The sequence below is a fragment of the Oncorhynchus nerka genome, linkage group LG18 (assembly GCF_034236695.1).
Source record: "Oncorhynchus nerka isolate Pitt River linkage group LG18, Oner_Uvic_2.0, whole genome shotgun sequence".
Taxonomy (NCBI): Eukaryota; Metazoa; Chordata; class Actinopteri; order Salmoniformes; family Salmonidae; genus Oncorhynchus; species Oncorhynchus nerka.
The window spans coordinates 32,102,751-32,124,034 of record NC_088413.1 but is presented as its reverse complement, the minus strand read 5'-3'; the positions used below and the strand labels follow the sequence as shown (position 1 = coordinate 32,124,034).

At 44.0% G+C, this 21,284-nt stretch overlaps 1 protein-coding gene and 1 long non-coding RNA gene across 3 annotated transcripts; one reads left to right on the top strand and one right to left on the bottom strand.

Annotated features, from left to right (window-relative positions):
- Positions 1 to 1,698: 1,698 nt before the first annotated feature.
- LOC115145749 (uncharacterized) lies at positions 1,699 to 3,495 on the bottom strand. The gene is made up of 2 exons (XR_003866043.2): positions 3,407 to 3,495; positions 1,699 to 2,226 (listed from the first exon to the last, which is right to left on the bottom strand). It is a non-coding gene; the product is annotated as an uncharacterized LOC115145749 (long non-coding RNA).
- LOC115145739 (uncharacterized) lies at positions 3,249 to 20,159 on the top strand. Of its 2 annotated transcripts, none has more exons than XM_065004009.1 (6): positions 3,249 to 3,765; positions 5,583 to 5,707; positions 15,907 to 16,065; positions 17,830 to 17,988; positions 18,358 to 18,469; positions 18,675 to 20,159. In XM_065004009.1, the coding sequence occupies exons 1-6, from the start codon at positions 3,483 to 3,485 to the stop codon at positions 19,589 to 19,591; spliced, it is 1,755 nt and encodes a 584-aa protein (XP_064860081.1). In that variant the 5' UTR covers positions 3,249 to 3,482; the 3' UTR covers positions 19,592 to 20,159. The 2 variants fall into 2 exon arrangements, with proteins under 2 accessions (XP_064860081.1, XP_064860082.1); XM_065004010.1 differs by having other exon boundaries at positions 3,250 to 3,765; positions 18,687 to 20,159.
- The last annotated feature ends 1,125 nt before the right edge of the window (positions 20,160 to 21,284 follow it).

Below are 21,284 nucleotides of genomic sequence, written 5' to 3'. Positions count from 1 at the left end.
AGACTGGTTCAGAATATTAGGGATCAATGAAAGAAAGCCATTTAAATACATGCATATTCGTCTCTTTTTCAGCACCAATTGTTAGATTTAAAAATATATAATCTTGTAGAATATTTAGGGTTAGGAAAGTATTTATGAATCATACATAAACAGGTTTGGAGAGCCTATTACGCACAAAAAAATATTGGTGAATCAAAAATATTGGTTTGATTCGTTATGAAAATTGCCAAATTAAATGGTTTATTCCATGAAATATTGGAAGGTGAAACATGTGTGCAACAGGAGTTCAACAATAGTCCTATACATCTTCTCTAATCACGGAACTGCGTTCCATAATGATTCAAATAGGCTACGTGTCCCAAATGATTGCGCAACTTGTAATACGTTAGCCTAATACAATCCACTATTGCTAGCGACCCCCAGGAACAACCACACAGACATGGCAGAGGAATGAAAGCTAAACTAACAATGTAATGAAATTATGCCTACAAAATCAAGCCATAGGCCTACAATTAAAAGTCAGAATAACGACACAGCGATTTATACTACACTGTGGAAAAGTTGAAATACCGGTCATGTTGACATGCTTTTCAGTTAGCTGAAATATGACTGTTTTCACATTTATCTCCAGCGATCATTAGGTAAAATAGATCTTAAACTATTGTAATTTATATTGACAATCCAAACGGATTATTAATTTACCTAGGTCTTATCAATAGCTCTTATCAATTTGTAACTGACAGTGCATGGAGAATGGTGTAATTTCTATCAGAAAAAAAACAAGTAGATGCTTTTTTCACTTGGAAGCGGAAGGTGTGCTCGACCTTATTCGTAGTTTCCTCGTGCATAAAGGTGGCGGAATTATGCGGGAATCAAATCAAGGTCAGAATATGGCATCTGCTGAATCCGCCGCCACAACTTCATTCCTTTGAAACGAATAGCATGGATATGGACACATCTGCCTGGTTCTTACCGGACCGCCTGGGGTCAGACTTAAGTCAACTCGGCATTTAAGTCACTAGCGGATGAGGGTTCAGACGGTGTCAGCTAGCCGTTTTTACAATACTTACTGAATATACCTACACACAGCCACACACAAACACCTACTGTACACGTCAAACTAGTTTAGTCAGGTTTGACCAATAATGACATTTGACTTATCATAACTGACTTGTTTTTACCCACATGATATTTATGTCCACCATGATGGGTTTAACAATGAAGTCATTCTGTAACTACAGTACAGGACTCATGTAGTGGGGATGGGTAAACACTCCATGTTGAAAGTGTGTTTATTATCTGTGCCTACCTACCTGAGGGAGTGTGTGTCTGTGTCACATGTCTCTTCCAGGAGGAGGAGGTGCTGCTGGTGAAGGAGGAGGGTCTGGGGGAAATGCACAGGCCCATGTGTAGAGTATAGTGACATGTAATGTAGTACTAGATAGTTCATAGTTCATTCTGTTGGTTTAGGATGTAGTAGAGAACTGAGGGAAGAATGAGTATGATGAGGCAGAGTAGATGATATGGTGATGGTTGGTGTGGTGGTGTCTGTAAAAATGCTTCACTGATGAAAAGTGACAACTTTGTCCTGTTTGATACTGGTGTTTTATAGTGAGATAATGATAGTATCTTAATTCATGTTTACTTGACATGAAGTAGTGAAGCTGTGTGTAATGTAACGTAAAACATTTTCCAAAGTATTTTAACATTCATTTTATCAAAGGGAGGGTACCAGATTTACAGAAAAGGCAGTGTTACCATAATGAGAAAAGTCGTTCTACTTGTCACATCGTTTTGTGCAATAAATGTGATTTGTTTTAATTAAATACGAAATTGACACTGTCCTGACTGACTTGGTTATTTTTGTATCATTGCAGGGACGGAGTTTGAACATAAAAGATCAATCCAATGGCTCCATATTGTTAGGTACTTCAATCAGTGTTAGAGATGGGCTTGACTGGTTAACATTTTATAATGTCATGTTTGTGTACAGTAAAGAGTTTCTTATATAAACCTTTATGCTTTTCTGTACCATCTTTGTTTGCAGACTGCAGTCCTTGAAGACCTGATGATATCCAGTGTTACTGGTGGGAGAGACTGGACCACTGAGGTGGCTGGTCACAAACCCTGGCCCCGTCTCAGAACCCTGGATCAGGAGCCATCGCTCTTCCTTCCCGAGTCGGAACCAGGACCCAACCGCAAGGGACAGAGACTCCACCACAACCACTACATAGAACACAACCAGTGGACAGGTGGTCATCAGAGAGACTCCAGTCAGGGATCCAGTCTGCAGCCCAGACCCTTCTCTTCACAGTCTCAGTGCAGGGATGAAGCAGGACCTGTGGCTGATAGACCATTTTGTTCCCATGATACAAACACCACAGTATCCATGCTGAACAGAGCACGTCACCCTGGGATTCAGCCTTCACAGGGAGTGGCTGGAGACCCCTCTTTCAGGGTCCTGTCTAATGCCTACTGAAAGGGTTCATAGAAGGGACCTGGGTCTAACCTTCCTCAGCTGCCTCAAGGAGAGTCCCTTCATGTGCAAACTATGTTACAAGAGCTTCTCCTTCCCGAGTAACCTTATAGATAGGAGTGTCCACAACAGGAAGAAATCGTAGCAGTGTGAGATGTACGCAGGGGATATCTAGGAACAATTCTTTAGCTGTTATATTATAGTTATGTTAAGTGTATTGGGGTAACGCTTTGTTAACTTGTCATTTGTAAAAAAAAAATAAAAAAAATGTTTTTAGAGAGATGGTAAACATAGGCTATAACAAGTAAGTAGCCTTGCATGAACCTTAGCTCATCTCCTATTTCTGTAGTGTGAGGCAGCTTGACGTACAAGTACACCCCCTGGACAAGACGCAGTCTATTGCAGGGCCTTAGCCTTAATCTAGCTCCTTAATGCGGAATGCCAAGCCTAGACGCATCAGGGCCCATTTTTACAGTCCTTGGTATGACTCGGCCAGGGATTGAACTCAACCTTCCAATCTCTGGGCAGACACTAACCACAAGGCCACTGAGTTGGTCAGACTATAACAAGGACTATTGAATATTTACCTTACTGAGGTAAAGTCATGCTATTTTCTACTCTATTCTCGCTAACACACTGCTCTTCATAAACACGTCAGCTCTCAGCTTAAAAAATACTGATCATAGGATATTTGATGTGTAATGTAATAAGCAGTACCGTATTTCAAAGAACAGCACGCATACATTTTTCATCTAATTATACCCTTCCACCTATGACGCAAACCAATAAGATCCTTTCTCTTAAGTAAACGGAAGCGAACAAGGACCAAGAACGATTTCGATGTTAGCGTTTTTATTGTTATCTAGACGTTTATTAACACCCTGAAACTCAAAATATGATTAATTTAACTGCACAGCATCACATACTTACTTCTGGTAGTCTTTAATTCGCGCTGGGAGACTTGGTTGATATATGTTATCTAGGTAACGCTAGCTAGCTGCTAACAATGGCTAACTATATGGTTTTTCACACTCAAATAGCCTCCATCATGGAGGAGCTAGCAAATACAGCCGTGGCAGATATATGTAAACTCGTAGACGACGACTATGCAGTATTTCGTTTGGAAATAACTCAAAGCCAGAAAGAAAACAGAGGACTGCGGAGGAAACTACAGCTACTGGAACTGAAGGTGGCACGGGAGCGCGCAGAGAGGACAATGCGAGAGCGCGTTCTCGCCAGTCGATCTAGTAGTGTCAACATCCTGGACCGATACAGAGGAATGACAAGAGGTACATTCTACAGAAGGCTGCGGGCCCCGTTCCCCTCTGCGCATGTGTTCAGATGTGTTACAGAATTGGGTCTTTGTCAGTTTTTGGATAGTATGCCATACTTCCCCTGATTACTTGGCTATCTTATACATATATATATATTTAACCAGCCATGTCAATTAAGTGCAAATTCTTCTTGCAAAAAGATTCTTTACCGAATTTCCAATTGTCATACTCATTTTTTTTAAGTGATGCATGGAACATAGTCAATCAATAAATTGTGTATCAACAAGTTATGAGAAGTGTTACCTTACATCCAGGGCCAGATTACTGAATAGGCACTCAAGAGTTCAATTTTCATTTAATCTGACCAGGGCACCGGTTCCAATCCAAGTGCCAATGCCATTTAGCAGCTATTTAGCAAATTTACATTTGTTGGTAGTCAGATTAATCAGGCTGCAATACACAATTTATTGGTATATACAGTCTGAAACTAATAGGGATGGGCATTGACATTTTTCGACTGTTGGAGTACTTGCATGCTTTCTTTCTGAATAATCCAATGGGGGGGGGGGTATGTTTGTAGAACAAGGCCCGCACTGGAAAAAATATTTGCATTTATCTATATGCCAACAGATTGCAACAATGCCTAATTTATCAAACCGTTACAGATAAAATCCTAATTGCTAAATTGCCCTGTATATATTCAGTCATTTAAAAAGCAAGCGCCATTTAAGATTCATTTATTGACATCGTAATATCAACTGCTAGTAACTGGATTGTTCACAATCCTCCTCTGATTCAGAATATACCATTTTCATTGTCCTGGCATAGCTATTGAAGATGAAAAACGAATATCCCCCCCCAATTTTTTTTTTTTACCTTGGTGCCAAATTGAACCAGCTCTCTAAAAAGTTGGGTAAACAATACTTTCCTGTCTATATTTTGTCTGCCAGAGTAAGTTTAAATGTATAGTACGTTTACACAATTTTAAATTTGCAGGCATTAGTTTCAGGCTGTATATACCAATTCATTGTGTATTACAGCCTTATTAATCAGAATAATTTGTTGGATAACATGAAATAGAGCTCTATGGCCACGCACACCAATGGTGGGTTTGTCTTCGAAATGAGAATGCATGAGCAGAAAATAACCTCATACCTTACTGTAAAATATAGTGGTGGATCTTTGGTCCTGGGGCCCTTTAAGGTCAACGGCATCATGAACTTTACCTAGTTGCAGGTGTTACGGATGTGAAACGGCTAGCTTAGTTAGCGGTGGTGCGAGCTAAATAGCGTTTCAATCGGTGACGTCACTTGCTCTGAGACCTTGAAGTAGTAGTTCCCCTTTTGTGGAGCGATGGGTAACGATGCTTCGTGGGTGACTGTTGTTGATGTGTGCAGAGGGTCCCTGGTTCACGCCCGGGTATGGGCGAGGGGACGGTCTAAAGTTATACTGTTACAGTGATGCTGTTGACCCGGATCACTGTTTGCTGCGGAAAAGGAGGAGATCAAAAGAGGGGTGAGTGTAACGGATGTGAAACGGCTAGCTTAGCGGTGGTGCGAGCTAAATAGCGTTTCAATCGGTGACGTCACTTGCTCTGAGACCTTGAAGTAGTAGTTCTCCTTGCTCTGCAAGGGCCGCGGCCTTTGTGGAGCGATGGGTAACGATGCTTTGTGGGTGTCAGTTGTTGATGTGTGCAGGTGGTCCCTGGTTTGAGCCCGGGTATGGGCGAGGGGACGGTTTATAAAGTTATACTGTTACACAGGCAGTGTCAATAGTGTACAATATATCATTGACAGTACCTCACCACCTCTTTCCCCCAATCACTCTCTCAGGACTTCTCACTGGAGGCCACAGGAGCTTTGTGAAGCCAGCGGGTCACAAAGTGTGGAGAGATGACCAACCAATCACCATTGATGAGGGGAGTGGAACCTCAACCCAGCAAGTTATCGTGATAGAGGTTAGTGTCATAGTGTAACATGAAAAATGACGGTACATAAAATGTGGCCCATTAATTAATTAAGGCTACTGTTTGAATGTTAAATGACGAGACAGAGGCACCAGTCTTGTTTAGTACATCAAAACACATCCGGGTATCTCTAGCACCCCGGTAAAACACAAGAGTTGAACATTTACATCTTACACCCATAACATCTTCCATTTATTAAAATTGTAACAATTTCCAACATGAACAGTTTAGTATTATTATTATTATTTTCCTCAGGTAACAACACATTTTGATATTCTCTTCACTTTTATCTGTCTGTCAACAATCCCTGATGGGAAACCTACAGATTAAGTCTTTTGTCATGCGACCCCTTTGGCCATCAGGGTTCTGAGTAGGTGCTGGCTCAGCAATCCGAAGGTCAACCCTGTTACGGTACTGGAGCCATGTGTGGTGCCACTTTCTGTACACAGGATCCGAGTCTCCAGAGGCCTGTCCGGTCCCCTGGTAGGGGCTTCATTCGCACCGTTTCACCCACCCTGAGCTCAGGTAAGTCTTTTGCTGATTTGTCGTAGATGAACTTGGAGACCTGTCTTCTGTGACGTAGCTTCACCAGCACGTCTGTCACCACACATGGCTCCAGGAGAGTGCTGGCTACTGGCAGAGCTGCTTTTAAGCGCCGTGCCATGAGGCGCTGTGCCGGGCTGCTATCCATGCCTTCTGTCGGGGTATTGCGCCACTACAGGATTGCTTTCCAGGCATCTTTGCCCTCTCGCAGAGCCTTTTTGCAGAGGTTCTTTGCGATTTTTACTGCGGACTCCGCCTTCCCATTAGCTTTTGGGTGTCGTGGTGATGAAATGACATGCTCTAATTCCCATCCTGCAGCAAATTTTCGGAACTCAACTCCGGAGAATTGGGGTCCATTGTCTGAAATTACCCTATCTGGCTGGGCATAGCGGGCAAACTGAGCCTTGCAGCGTTTGATCATTGTCTCTGCTGAGAGGTCGGGGAGGAGGTCGATCTCCCAAAAGTCTGAGTAATGAACGACTACCAGCAGAAAGTCTTTGCCACTGTGCTGGAAGAGATCTAGACTTACTATCTGCCAGGGGCGCATCGGTAGCTCGTGGGACATCATCGTCTCTCTCTGTTGCTCAATGGCATATTCATTGCAGATTGTGCATTTACTGACATAGTCTTTGATTTCACTCTGCATTCCTGGCCAATACAGTGTGTCACGTGCTTGTCTGTAACAGGCCTCACCTCCTATGTGACTTGAGTGCACGCGTGCCAACATCTCAGGGCGCAGAGACCGGGGAATAATGATTCTCTGACTCTTGAATATTACTCCGTTTTGAACACTGAGCTCCTCTTTGACTGGCCAATATTCTCTGACGGCTAAAGCAGTTTCTTCCCTGCAGTCGGGCCAGCCCATCAGAATCACAGACCTCAATGCCTGAGGTTGCTCGTCCCTGTCTGTGTGTTGTCTGATTTGTATAAGGCACTGGTCCGTAACATTGAGGTAGTCAGCCTGGTTGATGTGTTCAACATCCACTTGCTCTGTTTGTAAGCTGCACACTGCGTGTTGTTCTTGCATGGAGCGTGTGTGAGTGCCTGATGCAGTAGCCCTGCTGAGCGTGTCACTCACATACATCTCTGGCCCTGGCTTATACACCACCTTGAGGTTGTAGTTTTGTAGGGCCAGTAGCATGCTCTGCAGTCGTTTTGGGGCATTCAGGAGAGGCTTGCTGAATATAGCAATAAGGGGCTTGTGATCTGTCTCTGCGGTAATATTGTCGCGCCCGTACAGGTAGTGGTGGAAGCGTTGGCATGCAAACACAATGCTGAGGCACTCCTTCTCTATCTGGGCATAGTTCTGCTCTGCTGGGGTGTCTGGGTGACCAGTTGTTTTATTTCCCTCATGGCTGCGTCATGTTTTGGGAGCCAATGCCAGATGGTGTCCTTGTCCATGAGCCTCCTCAGTGGCTCACACACTTCAGAGAGCCGCGGTAGGAATTTGGCCAGGTAGGTGACGAATCCGACGAAGCGCTGCACTCCCTTCACGTCAGATGGGTGGGGCATTTCCAAGACAGCCTTCACTTTTTCAGGATCCGCCTTCAATCCGGTGGAGGACAAGATGTGCCCATGAAAGCGGACCTCTGGCACTTTAAACCGAAGCTTTTTTTATGCTTAGCCTTAGCTTGATCTGTCTGCATCTGACCATCAGGGCCAGCAGCTTGGCGTCATGGTCACATTCTGCCTCCTCATCACTGTCCCCACAGCCCACTACGAGGATGTCATCTGCTATGGGTTCCACGCCACTGAGTCCCATCAACAGCTCATGCTGTTTCCACTGATACACCTCTGGAGCCACGGAGACACCAAATGGAAGCTTCAACCACCTCTTCCTGCCCCAGGGTGTCCAAAAGGTGGTCATGTAGCTGCTGGGCTCGTCGAGCTTGCACTGCAGGAAGGCATCTCTGGCATCCACGAGCGTGAAGACTCTGACCTTTGGGAGCTTGTAAAGAACATCCTCCAACGTGGGCATAATGTAATGTGAACGTCGCAGAGCCCAGTTGAGGTGCTTAGGATCAATGCATATCCGTAGCTTGTCTGGTTTCTTGACGATAACCATATTACTTATCCAGTCTGTAGGCTCGGTGACGGATATGATGTGGCCATCTGCTTCGTATTTGTCAAGCTGAGCCTTCGTAGCTGCTTTCATGGCCACTGGTACATTGCGGGGTGCACACTGGACAGGCTGGATCGCTGCGTCCAACTCAAAGTGGACTTCCCCGGGAACTGACTCAACTGGTGCGTTGAAGACATCATGGTACTTGCTTAGGAGTGTCTCCTTGCTCAGGGGCCCAGCCTGGACTTTGTCTATAATGTTAAGATCAGCTGGGATGGTGAAGTTAATAAGCCCAAGGCGCTCGCATGTAGAACCTGACAGTAATGGCTGTTGACTAGCCTCAACTATTTCAAACTCAAGGGTGTATTTCTGGCCACGTAAAACACACTCTGTCACAAACAGGCCTAAAGAGGTCATGAACTGGCCTGAATACAGTTTCAGCTTGGTGCTACTCTGTGTGAGTTTGTCTCTGGGCGCGAGCCTCCTTTTGTCTTTAAGGCTCATAACGTTGCATGTGGCCCCTGAATCTAGCTGGCATTGCTGTGGTTTATTATTAAGTAGCAGAGTGACAAACCACTTTTGTCCTCACTGCCCTTATGCACTCGCTAGCATGTAAATCCTCTGTGCTGTCGTTCCCTTCAGCTGTGTTTGTTTCCATCGAGTGCACTTTACCCTCATTTCTCTTGGTTTTCATGCAGACCCTTGCGAAGTGATTAGCTGTACCACAGGATTTGCATATTTTTCCATAGGCTGGGCAGTGCTCTTTTTTTTACAACCACTAAAGTATACAGGATCGTCAGCCGAGCCACACAGCAACCGACCACTTTCATCCGTATTCACCTCAGCAACCCGGACGACGCGCCTGGCCTACTGCTAGAGGGATTCTACATTAACTACTTCCACTTCAGGGTGGAAAAAGCACGGCCACCCCCCGCCATTATCAAACAGTGCTACAAATGTCAAGAACTCAACCACGTCTCCACAGACTGCAAAACCAGATCAAATGTCTGCGATGTGCTGAATACCACCACCATAAAGAGTGCCCCAAAGAGAAAAATGATGCCAGCTGTGCCAACTGTGGCGGCGCCCACTCATCGGTCTCCAGACAATGCCCCACCTATCTAGCCCTCACCACCACCAAGCCCACCAGGACTACTACCACCATCAGCACAGCCACTACCAACCATCTCACAACACCAAGCCTCTCCGGCTCCCAGCCTCTCACCAGCACCACTCACCTGCAGGAGGATCTGAAAGGAATATGCGGAGATGAAGAAATGGTAAAGAGAGTTATGGACAGCATAAGGAAACACAGAGATGGCCCCTCTTAAGGCTGTAGAAGGCGATTCCAAGTTAACTACACTCCAAACCAAATGGCTACTCCAATAAATGTTCTACATATCAACATCAGAGGGTTAAGGAGAAACAAGCAGGAGCTGAAGCAACTTCTTCTAGAAAAGCAAACAAGCATTGCCTCTATCAACGAAACCTTCCTAAGTACTAATGCAAGATTCCGTATTCCTGGCTTTAACATTCTAAGGAAGGATCGACTAGAGGGATGCAGAGGGGGTGTGGCACTGCTTTTAAAATAAGTACTCTGAAGCCGTTTTCAACCTCACCAAAGAAGAACTCAACAACAATGAGTACACTGCAGCGAAAATACTCCTAAATGCACAAACAACTCTTCTGGTAGCCACCATATACTGTCCACCAGCAACAACACCCTCTGAAAAATTGATCGCCACCCTTGCAGACAACAACTGCCACACCATCATAATGGGAGATTTTAATGCCAAACACATCGACTTCAACTGTAATACTACAAACACATCGGGAAGAGTATTAAGGGATATCCTCGACAGCACAAACCTGGCCATCCTCAACACCAACGAGCCCACACACATCCATTCTTCAAACTCCACGGCAGACATCCTTGATCTTGTCCTCTGCTCCCCGGACTTGGCTGCTAAGCTTCTTAGCTTCTCTGTCAGCCACGATGTGAGAAGTGACCACCTTCCTGTCCTTGCCTCCTTCTCTCTCCAACTCCAACAAGCACCTGAAAAGCAAAGATACAACTACAAGAAAGCAGACTGGGAAAAATACAGAAATTGCATTACAGACAAGATGACAAATATTGCAGTAACAACGCAGAACCCCAAAGATCTGGACCAGCTGGCGGAGAGAATAGGGAGTATCCTCATCCAGGCCCGGGAAGAGACCATACCACTTACCACCACCAGACCACCACAACAACAATTCCCACCACATATCCTCAGTCTCATCAAGCAGAAAAGAAAGATCCGGAGAGACTTTATTAGAACAAGAGCACCCAACCTGAAAACAGAAGTTGATCGGTTGCAGAATCACATCAGACACCAACTCACACTCCACAAACAGAAACAGTGGACTGCCTTCTATCACCAGCTAGATACAGACACCAACCCCCGGACCTTCTGGCAAAAAATCAAAACAATCAACGGAGACAAAACCAATAACATCATACCTGTGCTAAAGTCTCAAAACCAACTCATCGAAGACAACAAAACAAAAGCAACATTATTCAGAAACCACCTACAAAATGTTAATTCTTGTCCAGACGATCCTCTCTTTGACAAAGACTGGAAAACCATCGTCGACAGAGAAATGCAGAAAACAGTGTACACCTCAAATCCGACACCAGTAGACCATCCCCTCACCCGCTCTGTGAGCATTGAAGAAATCAAGACCCACCTGAAAAAAAAAAAAGCACCAGGGGAAGACAACATTGACAGCACACTCATCAAACAAGCACCTGACAAATACCTGCACCCTCTTTCCAACCTCTTCACAGCATGTCTCACGGAAGGCTACTTTCCCCTACCCTGGAAATCTGCAGTTGTCACAATGATCCACAAACCTGGCAAAGACCCATACAACGTCACAAGTTACAGACCAATCAGCCTCCTCAGTCATGTCGGGAAGCTGTTTGAGCGAGTACTCACCCAAAGACTGAGCGGCCACACAGAGGAAATGGGCCTCCTTGGAATCCACCAAGCTGGCTTCAGGAAAGCAAGATCAACCACCGATAACATTCTAAGACTGTCAGAGGACATCCTTCGGAACTTAAAGAAAAAATAACTTACCCTGGCGGTTTTCTTTGACATAGAGAAAGCATTTGACAAGATGTGGCACAATGGACTGTGTTACCGGCTCGCAGATTCCAATCTCAAACTACCGCTCTCCATCAGAAACATCATCACCAGCTTTCTCCACAACCGTACAATTAAAGTGAAGGTCTCCACAGCAATATCCTCACCTTTCACCCCGGAGGCAGGTGTCCCACAGGGGGCAGTTCTAAGCCCGCTACTTTTTCTACTCTACATATCAGATATCTACTACCCTCCACCCACCATAGGTCAAGTCTCACAGTTTGCCGATGACCTCTGCTACTGGTCCAGCTCCAAATGTCCTCAACTTGCGGCAAAAAAACTCCAGAAGTCTATTGAAATGATCGAGTCGTGGTCCAACATGTGGCGAGTAAAATTGAACCCACAAAAGACCCAATTGTGTCCTCTTCACAAAAAGCACCAGGAAAAAAACCAGGAAACCCATAGATCTCAAACTCTACGGTGAAACAATAAAAGTAGAAAAAGAAGCAAAATTCCTTGGAGTCACCTTCCAGAAGAACATGCGCTGGACAACCCATATAGCGAACATAGAGAGAGGGGGACGAAAAAGACTAAACCACCTAAAAACGCTGTGCGGAAGAAAATATGGAGCCTCACCTCAGACAGTGCTGAAAGTCTACATCAGCTACCTCTTTGAATACGCCCTGCCAGCCTGGATAACAGCTTCACCGCAGCAGATGAATCGGCTACAGATAGTCCAAAACATGGCAGCAAAAATGGCTTACAGACCACCAACTATCAGCAACCACTACGTTAACAGCATATCTGGACTGACATCAATCAACAATAGACAGTCAATCATTGGCCAGAAGTTCATCAACAGAGCCACTCACAACCCATCATTGAAGGAAGCCGAGGGACAGGCCAAATGGACCACAGATACACCCATGTCCATAATGCTGAAGCTGACCTAGAAGAGGAAGAAAAAATACAAAATACAACAACAACAAAAACACAAAATACGAAAAAAAATAATAATAAAGTGTATGAAAATGTGTAGATATATGTGAAAATGTGTAGATATATGTGAATGCACTCTCCCCATGCACAGCTGTGGGCTATATTTTTAATGACGTTCTTTTATCCCTCTTTTTCTTTTTCTTTTCTTTTTTACCTCTATTTTTAAAACAAAACACCACGAACTCATGTCGGGAAAAGCAAAAAGGCGAAACTAATCTACAACCGTTCTGATAAAAACCTTAGGGCATTCAGCCTCGGGGGATGCCCTGCTGACCACACCCTTCTTCCTTGTTCCTGGCCTGCCCTGCCTCTTCCACCAATCCAATTGTTTCTTATGGACAGAAAAGAGCAGGCTCTGAGCTGTCCGATCAGGTCCATTGTCTACTTGTGAGTGGCCTGCCTCCAAGAAGTGGGCCGCAACTGGATAAGTAAAGTTTTTACACCTAATGGTGCTACGATGCTCTGAGATACGTACTTTTAATTTGCGCTTTGTTTTACCTACATAATTTTTACCACAAGGACAAGTTATAAGATAAATAACTGCCGTAGTGGAGCAGGTAATAACACCTTTGATTGGGATCGATTTCCCTGTTTGTGGGTGTTTGAAGGATGTACATTTATAAGTGCCATTGCATTGAGCACAGCCATTACATTTGTAATTTCCATCCAGTAGGGGCGCAAATAGACGTTGTTCAGAAATGTCTTGGGGTGGTAAATCTGAGTGTACCAATTGGTCTCTGAGATTTCTGCCCCGCGAGAATACGACCAAGGGAAGGTCCGAAAAAACATTACCGAGACGATCGCATTTTAGGATGTGCCAATGTTTGTGAACAATTCCCTTAATTTGTTCAGAGCACTTTGAATAGCGGGTAGTTAGAACACAATATTAATCTGATCATTCTTGTAGCCCCTCTCCTTGAACTTTCTTTGCGTCTCGGTCATATGTCTGTCGAAATCCGATTGTTTTTTTCAAATTCTTTTGATTCGACAGAATTGGCTGTAGGGCAAACTATTTTTCAAGGGAAGTGGGTGACAACTATCAGCCCTCAACAAACTGTTACGATCAGTAGGTTCTTTGCTTAATAAAGGGTTATCTTTTGTGCCTACAACCCAGTGCAACGATTTTGATGTTAAGGTAGACATGTTTAAGTTTTTTTTTTTAAATATCCGTTTAAGGGAATACTTTAGCTCCCCTAATTCTGACACTTCTATTGAACCAGTAGGTTGCTCTCCTGCACATACTCCGACTCCTTTTAGAAGCAAGAGTTATTTTATACCTCCAGCCAATCGCAATCACTCGCTTGAGACATATTGCAGACTTGTGGAAAATGATGTTGGAAATCTCCTTAAGAACAGGGTTCCAAATCTTTCCATAATTTACCTAAGGATGAAAAACAAGCTTTGCTTGATTTACAATCCGATACGTCAGTCCTTATTCGTCCTGCTGATAAGGGTGGGTCAGTTGTACTCATGGATAGGACAGTTTATGTACATGAGTGTCATAGACAGCTGCTTGACAACACCTTTTACAAGAAACTCAGAAGTGACCCCACCTCCCAATTTCAGAACACTATCTTTACTGTCATAGACGTGTATTTAAGTCCCGGTCAGATAACCAAAAAAGAACAGGATTTTTTTGGCTATTCAACACCCTAAAATTGCCACTTTCTACACTTTGCCGAAATTACACAAGAATGTTACACAACCTCCAGGGCGCCCTATTGTAGCGGGCATTGATGCAGTAACGGCCCCTCTATCTACTTTTGTTGACTTTTTTATTAGACCACTCGCAGAACAGCTCCCCTCCTTTATAAAGGACACCAGCAGTATGATCTCTATCATTGAATCTATTGATCCTCTCCCTGAGAATACCTTATTAGTTACTTTTGATGTTGAGTCGTTATACACAAATATTCCACACGAGGACGGTATTGAAGCTATTGAAAATGTTCCTCTGCAACGTGACCCTAATGAACTTCCTTCCAGTGCCTGCATTATAACATTGGCTGAAATAGTACTCACACATAACTATTTCATGTTTCTAAATGATTTCTTTATTCAGACGAAAGGTACTGCTATGGGATCCCCCGTGGCTCCTAACTATGCTCATTTGTATGTGGGTTACATGGAGAAACAGTCTATTTTCAATTATCTCAAAAATGTTTTCTTGTCTCACGTCATTATTTGGAAACGGTATATTGATGATATTTTTGTTTTATGGAGGGGTGATGCAAAACAGCTCCAGGCATTCCATGCTTTTCTTAACTCCTGTTCTGAGCATCTGAGATTTACTATGCAATCTGATAGACGTCAAATCAGTTTTCATGATCTTCTGATCTTGTGTGAAGATAATGTTCTATACACTGATCTTTACAGGAAACCTACTGATCGTAACAGTTTGTTGAGGGCTGATAGTTGTCACCCACTTCTATTAAAAAATAGTTTGCCCTACAGCCAATTCTGTCGAATCAAAAGAATTTGCAAAAAACAACCAGATTTCGACAAAAATATGGCTGAGACGCAAAGAAAGTTCAAGGAGAGGGGCTACAAGAATGATCAGATTACTATTGCCATTGAGAAAATTCAAAACAAAACTGCGCCCTTACTGGATAGAAATTACAAATGTAATGGCTGTGCTCAATGCAATGGCACTTATAAATGTAGATCATTCAAACACCCACAAACAGGGAAATCGATCCCAATCAAAGGTGTTATTACGTGCTCCACGAAGGCAGTTATTTATCTTATAACTTGTCCTTGTGGTAAAAATTATGTAGGTAAAACAAAGCGCAAATTAAAAGTACGTATCTCAGAGCATCGTAGCACCATTAAGGTGTAAAACCTTTACTTATCCAGTTGCGGCCCACTTCTTGGAGGCAGGCCACTCGATTTCGTCTCTGCGTTATATTGGCATCGAACATGTCACCCTCCCTAGGAGAGGGGGTGACCTTGATCATTTATTGTTAAAACGAGAGGCTGCCTGGATCTTTAACTTAAAGACCCTTGCGCCCTTCGGTCTCAACGTAGACTTTGATCTGAAGCCATTCTTTTGATTATTGTGACTTTGCCATTGTAATTGTTTGTAAGCTTGTGTAGTCATATTTGTCTATGATCGTATGCTATCCATTTGTTGTTTGTATGCTGTTCTTTGTATGACATTTTAATATTTGATAATTAACCAATGATATTAGGCCACTCTTGGCCATGATTAGACACCTGTGTCTTTTGACACTACATAAACGAGTCATCCCGCAGTGTTTGTGATCATACCCTGATGAAGACAGCTTGGCTGTCGAAACGTTGGTAATTACATTTTTGCATCTGAGCGCCTAGAGTGTGCGTTTACTTTTTCTTCTAGATCATCCTTATTTATCTACCATAGGGGAGCTTGTGAGACTTCTCTATGACATTGTTATCCAATTCAACTCATGTACCAATAATAACCTCCCTTGTGTCAGTCTGCAGATGTAGAGGCTAGAGATCCTGAGGTCAAGCAGGAGAGGTCTGAAGGAGAGGACCCACGACACAGAAGAGACATCGAGATTGGGACGCCCCCTGTAGCCACGGAGAACCGCACTGCCACGCCCCAACCCAGGACCTGCCGCAGCATCACGGAGGTCAGTAGAACACAGAACACCGTCTTCAAGTCAGAGACAGACACTGAGACTTTAACACAAAGGCTCTTGCACAAAGGATCTGACCAGAGATCAGACACAGAGAGACTGGAGCTGGGGCCACTGGACTCTCCTCCTGCTCCCGACTCAGAGTAACCCGAGCCTTGAGGACGATTCAATCCCATTGGGACCCTGGCAACATGCCCTTGGGTTTAGAGACACAGACTGATCTGTTTAGAGAGGACTGGAACCAGTACAGTAGTGTATAGGATCCAAACAGGGATGAAATCCTTCAGCTGTACCCAGTATGCACTTTACCCAGGCTGGACACCAGAAGAGGCACCAGGTGGTCCACACAGGGGAGAAATCCTACAGCTGCCTCCAGTGTGAGAAGAGGTTCTCCCACCAGGACCAGCTGAAAATATACCTCTAGGTCCACACAGGAGCAGAAAAACCATTCCACTCTATAACATGAATCACGTTTCCATTCACAGATTTTGTGCAAGTAAAGTCATTCTGAGAAAAAAAATTATGGCAGCTGTGATGGAAACAGGAAGTTTCGGTACAATTTTCTAAATGCCTACAGAATGTGTTTGTTCGACATGGGATATTTTTGCGTCTGTAAAATTCATTGAGAGTAAGGGCGGTGGAAACGCCTTTATGCGCAAATGTTGATATAAAAGCCATCAAGCCATATCGAAGTAAACTTAGAGTCACGCGATGACATGGTGTGTGGTCCTCCCACTACGACTCGGGGAAACCATTTAGTTTATTAGGCTCCCGAGGGTGGTGAAAGTGCACGGTGATCTTGATGCTCATTTTCAAAGAAATATCAAGGCTTGACTTACGTTTGACAAATAAATATTCTTGCTCTTTTCCATAATAATATCATGACGTTGACTAGCCTACACGTACTGTATATGCGAGCTGTTGGCTAGAGCCCACGTGCCAAGACCAGATTAGGCACATTTGCTATTTAACGCAACCGTTTGTATGACAAAACTATCGGTAGAGTTGAAAATGCGATGGAAACACATTGAACGTAATATTTTTATTCTGTACGTGAAATGTAAGCGAAAAAGTACATTTCGTGTGCGCTACGTCATCACGCAATGATTTTTTTTATCTGCATCAAGTCAGTTTGGTGGAAACACCACTGGTGGGAAAATGTGCACGTTTTCTTTCAAATCTGTCGTCAAATGAATGGATACCGAGCTATAGAAAGTAACCATTCCACTCGATAGCTTCTAACGTTTAGATCAAACCCAGCATCAAAGACTATGATGAATTTTCATTGTTGTCAGCAGAAAAAAATCCAGATACATTTGGAATAATGAGAGTAACATATTTCAGTGTTGAATATTCCTGGGTAGAATATTGCATCCAGACATTCTGTGATATATAAGGCTTAAGCCTAAAAAGTCGGTCACATAGGGTTTCCACTGTGTAGGATAGATGTGTTTCATTATTTCCATTCAACTACTTTAATTATATATACTGTATATAAGGCATATTCAATGGGGTGCTAAATTATGGAAACTTGATAAAAATGAACAATCTTTTTTTGTCTTTTTGTATTTTCCTTGATCTATATCAAGGGCGCCAATAATTTTGCAGTTACATTTGCATGTACAGGAATTTGTGAAATCGTATGAGACTCAAACATAGTATTTACCCATCCCCCACTATGTTGAAAGTGTGTTTATCTGTGTGTACGTACCTGAGGGAATGTATGTCTGTGTAATCTGTATCACCTGTCTCTTCCAGGAGGAGGGTCCAGACGTGCTGCTGGTGAAGGAGGAGGGGTGTAAGGAGGGTCTGGGGAACCCTGAGGGTCCCATGATCACGGAGGACAACCAGACTACACCTCTTGAACCCACAGAGAAACCAGCTGAGCAGCACAGGACCACACACAGTCTTCCTGAGGTGAGCCCACTGTAAACTACTGTCTGAATGGTATTAGGTCAGGGTCCGTATCCACGAAGTCTCTCAGAGTAGGACTGCTGATCTAAGATATAATTTTATTAATTATGATCTAAAAGGCTAAACTGATCCTAGATCAGCACTCCTACTCAGAGTCTTTGTGGATACGGGCGCAGGTCTTGATTTGTTGTCTTAAGTGTGGGACCATGCCTTTTGAATGATCAAACCATTAAAGAGTGTCAAGTAATCAAATTGACTAACGCGTTTGCATAGTACTCATAGCAATCCCTCATTGCCCAATCAGAAGATGCTCCATAGCAGTGTGCTCATATCAGATTTATGGATCCAACATCCTCTCTCTGTATCTCTTAGTTAGTAGACATGGAGGATGGGAAGCCTCATCTGCTGCTGGTCAAAGAGGAGACGATAGAAGACGGACCAGAGAGCATTGATCTGCTCAGTGGACTAAAGATGGGTGAGCAAGGTAAGGGAGAAATCCATATAGCCTACATACAGTAATAGATCTTCAATGGGAATAGTGATGCACCTGGCTATTATTTATTTTCTTCATTCATGAAATCAATATAACTTATGTTTAGTTACCGAAACACACACGTTATTATGTATGAACTTCACTAGGTAATTGACTCAACTCTAGATATGGAGTTTTTTCACTGCCATGTTTGTAGTCTTTTTTGCAGGTGGTTGGCTGGAGGCTAACAGAGGAGACTGGGCATTCATCTTAGATTTCCAGACCCAGACCGGTGCAGCCAAAGGCCCAGGGGATGATATCACTGAGCAGGACAGGACTAGAGGCAACATAGTGGAGGTCAGTGGATGTGACAGCGTCTTCAACTCTGGGCTGGGGAACAACGCTGTTAACCACAACCAGAAACAGACTGTCGAACATAAAACGACAAACAAACTTAGTCTCCATGACAACAGACTGGCTGAGACCAGGGCGAGGCGTAGATTTGGTCTGCAGGGATGGGGAGGTGTCCGTATGCGACGGGAGAGAACAGACATAGACTTGGCTAGTGATGCTCCGTCCTGCTCCTATAGTTGTGATTCAGAGAGACTGATGGGGCCTCAGGTTAACCCCCTAACAGGTGCTGCCTTCAGTCTGCCTTCTATAGGATCTATCAACTGGAACATGAACCCCGAGACAACACAGACTCTCCCTGGCCTTCATCCTCCTCACAATTTCCTAATGTTAAACCAGAACTCAGACAATGCCTCAACAAGCCCACTGACAAATGACTGTAGAGACGTAATCAGTAAAGGTGGCAGGGCCAAAGAGAAGCGCTTCCCGTGCTCATTCTGTGGGAAAGCCTTCAGTTTCCCCAAACAGGTGAAGATCCACCATAGGATGCACACGGGGGAGAAACCATTCAGCTGCCACCTGTGCCAGGCTAGTTTTTCCGACTCTTCCAACCTGAAGAGGCACCAGAGAATGCACACGGGGGAGAAACCGTTCGGCTGCCACCTGTGCCAGGCTAGTTTCTCCCACTCATTCAACCTGAAAAGGCACCAGAGGGTCCACACAGGAGAGAAATCAAACAGCTTCCCCAGTTTGGGAAGCGGTTCTCCCACCAGCACCAGCTGAAGATGTACCTGAAGGTCCACACGGGAGAGAGACCGTTCGCCTGCACACACTGCGGGAAGAGGTTCTCAGAGAGGAGCAACCACAGAATACACCAGCAGAAAATGCACACGGCCCATGTATAGAGTCTAGTGACATGTAGTAGTACTAGTTTGTTTGTAGTTACTTCTGTTGGTTTTGGGTGTAGTAGGGAACTGGATGAGGTGAACTGAGGAAAGAATGAGTATGATGAGGCAGAGTAGATGGTTGGTGTGATGGTGTCTGTAAAAATGCTTAATTGATGGGTCCAACCCTAACTGATTGTCACTTTAGGTTGATACTGGTATTTTATAGTGAGATAATGAGTGCCTTAATTCACATTTACTTGACATAAAATAGTGAAGAGGTGTGTAATGTTGAACCTTTTCCAAAGTATTCAAACATGTATTTTATTAAAGTGAGGGTACCAGATTTACATGAAAGGTAAAGTGTTAGTGAAAAGTATCATGTATTGTTTTGTGCAATAAAAGTACTGTACTTGTTATGTGAGTGTATGATAATTTTGTTGAAATTAAATGCAAAATTGACTCTGTGCTGATTGACTTGGTTATTTTTGTATCATTGCAAAGACTCCAATAGATCCATATTGTAAGATACTTGAATCACAGTGTTAGAGATGGGCTTGACCATTTTATAATGTCATGTTTCTGTGTGTACATCAAAGAGTTTCTAACATACCCCAACCAAAAACCAGGGATAGATGGCTGTATTTGCGCAAAACTTTGGAACCACAGCATTCAACCACGGTAAGGTGACCTGGAACATGGAGTACAAACAGACCAGCTACAAACTCCGTAAGGCAATCAAAGAAGCAGAAAGTCAGTACAAGGACAAAGTGGAGTTGCAATTCAACGGCTCATAAGCAAAGAAGCATGTGGCAGGGACTGTTAACTCTTAAATGGCTGCCAGCCCGGACGGCATCCCAAGGCGTGCGCAGACCAGCCGGCGGGAGTTTTTACGGACATATTCAATCTCTCTCTATCCTAGTCTGCCATCCCCAAATGCTTCAAGATGTTCACCATTGTTCCTGTACCCAAGCAATCTAAGGTAACTGAACTAAATGTCAATATTGCCCCATAGCACTCACTCCTGTCTCCTGGACTTCCTAAAAGGCTGACCCCAGTTGATGAGGGTAGGCAACAACACCATTGCCATGCTGACGTTTAATACAGGGGGCCCCCCAGGGGTGTGTGCTCAGTCCCTTCCTGTACTCCCTGTTCACCCATGACTGTGGCCAAGCACGACTCCAATGCCATCATCAAGTTTGCTGATGACATGACGGTGGTAGGCTTGATCACTAATGACAATGAGACAGCCTACAGGGAGGAGGTCAGAGACCTGGCAGTGTGGTGCCAGGATAACAACATCTCCCTCAACATCAGAAAGACAAAGGATCATGGACTACAGGGGAAGGTGGGGTGAGCATGCCCCATCCACAGGACTTTAGTGGAGCATGTCGAGAGCTTCAAGTTCCTCTGTGTCGACATCACCAAGGACTTAACATGGTCTTCTCACACTAGCACAGTCATGAAGAAGGTGCGACAGCGCCTCTACCCCCTCGGGAGGTTAAAAAGATTTGGCATGGCCCTTCAGATCCTAAAACAATTATACAGCTGCACCATTCAGAGCGTTTTGACTGGCTGCATCAATGCTTGGT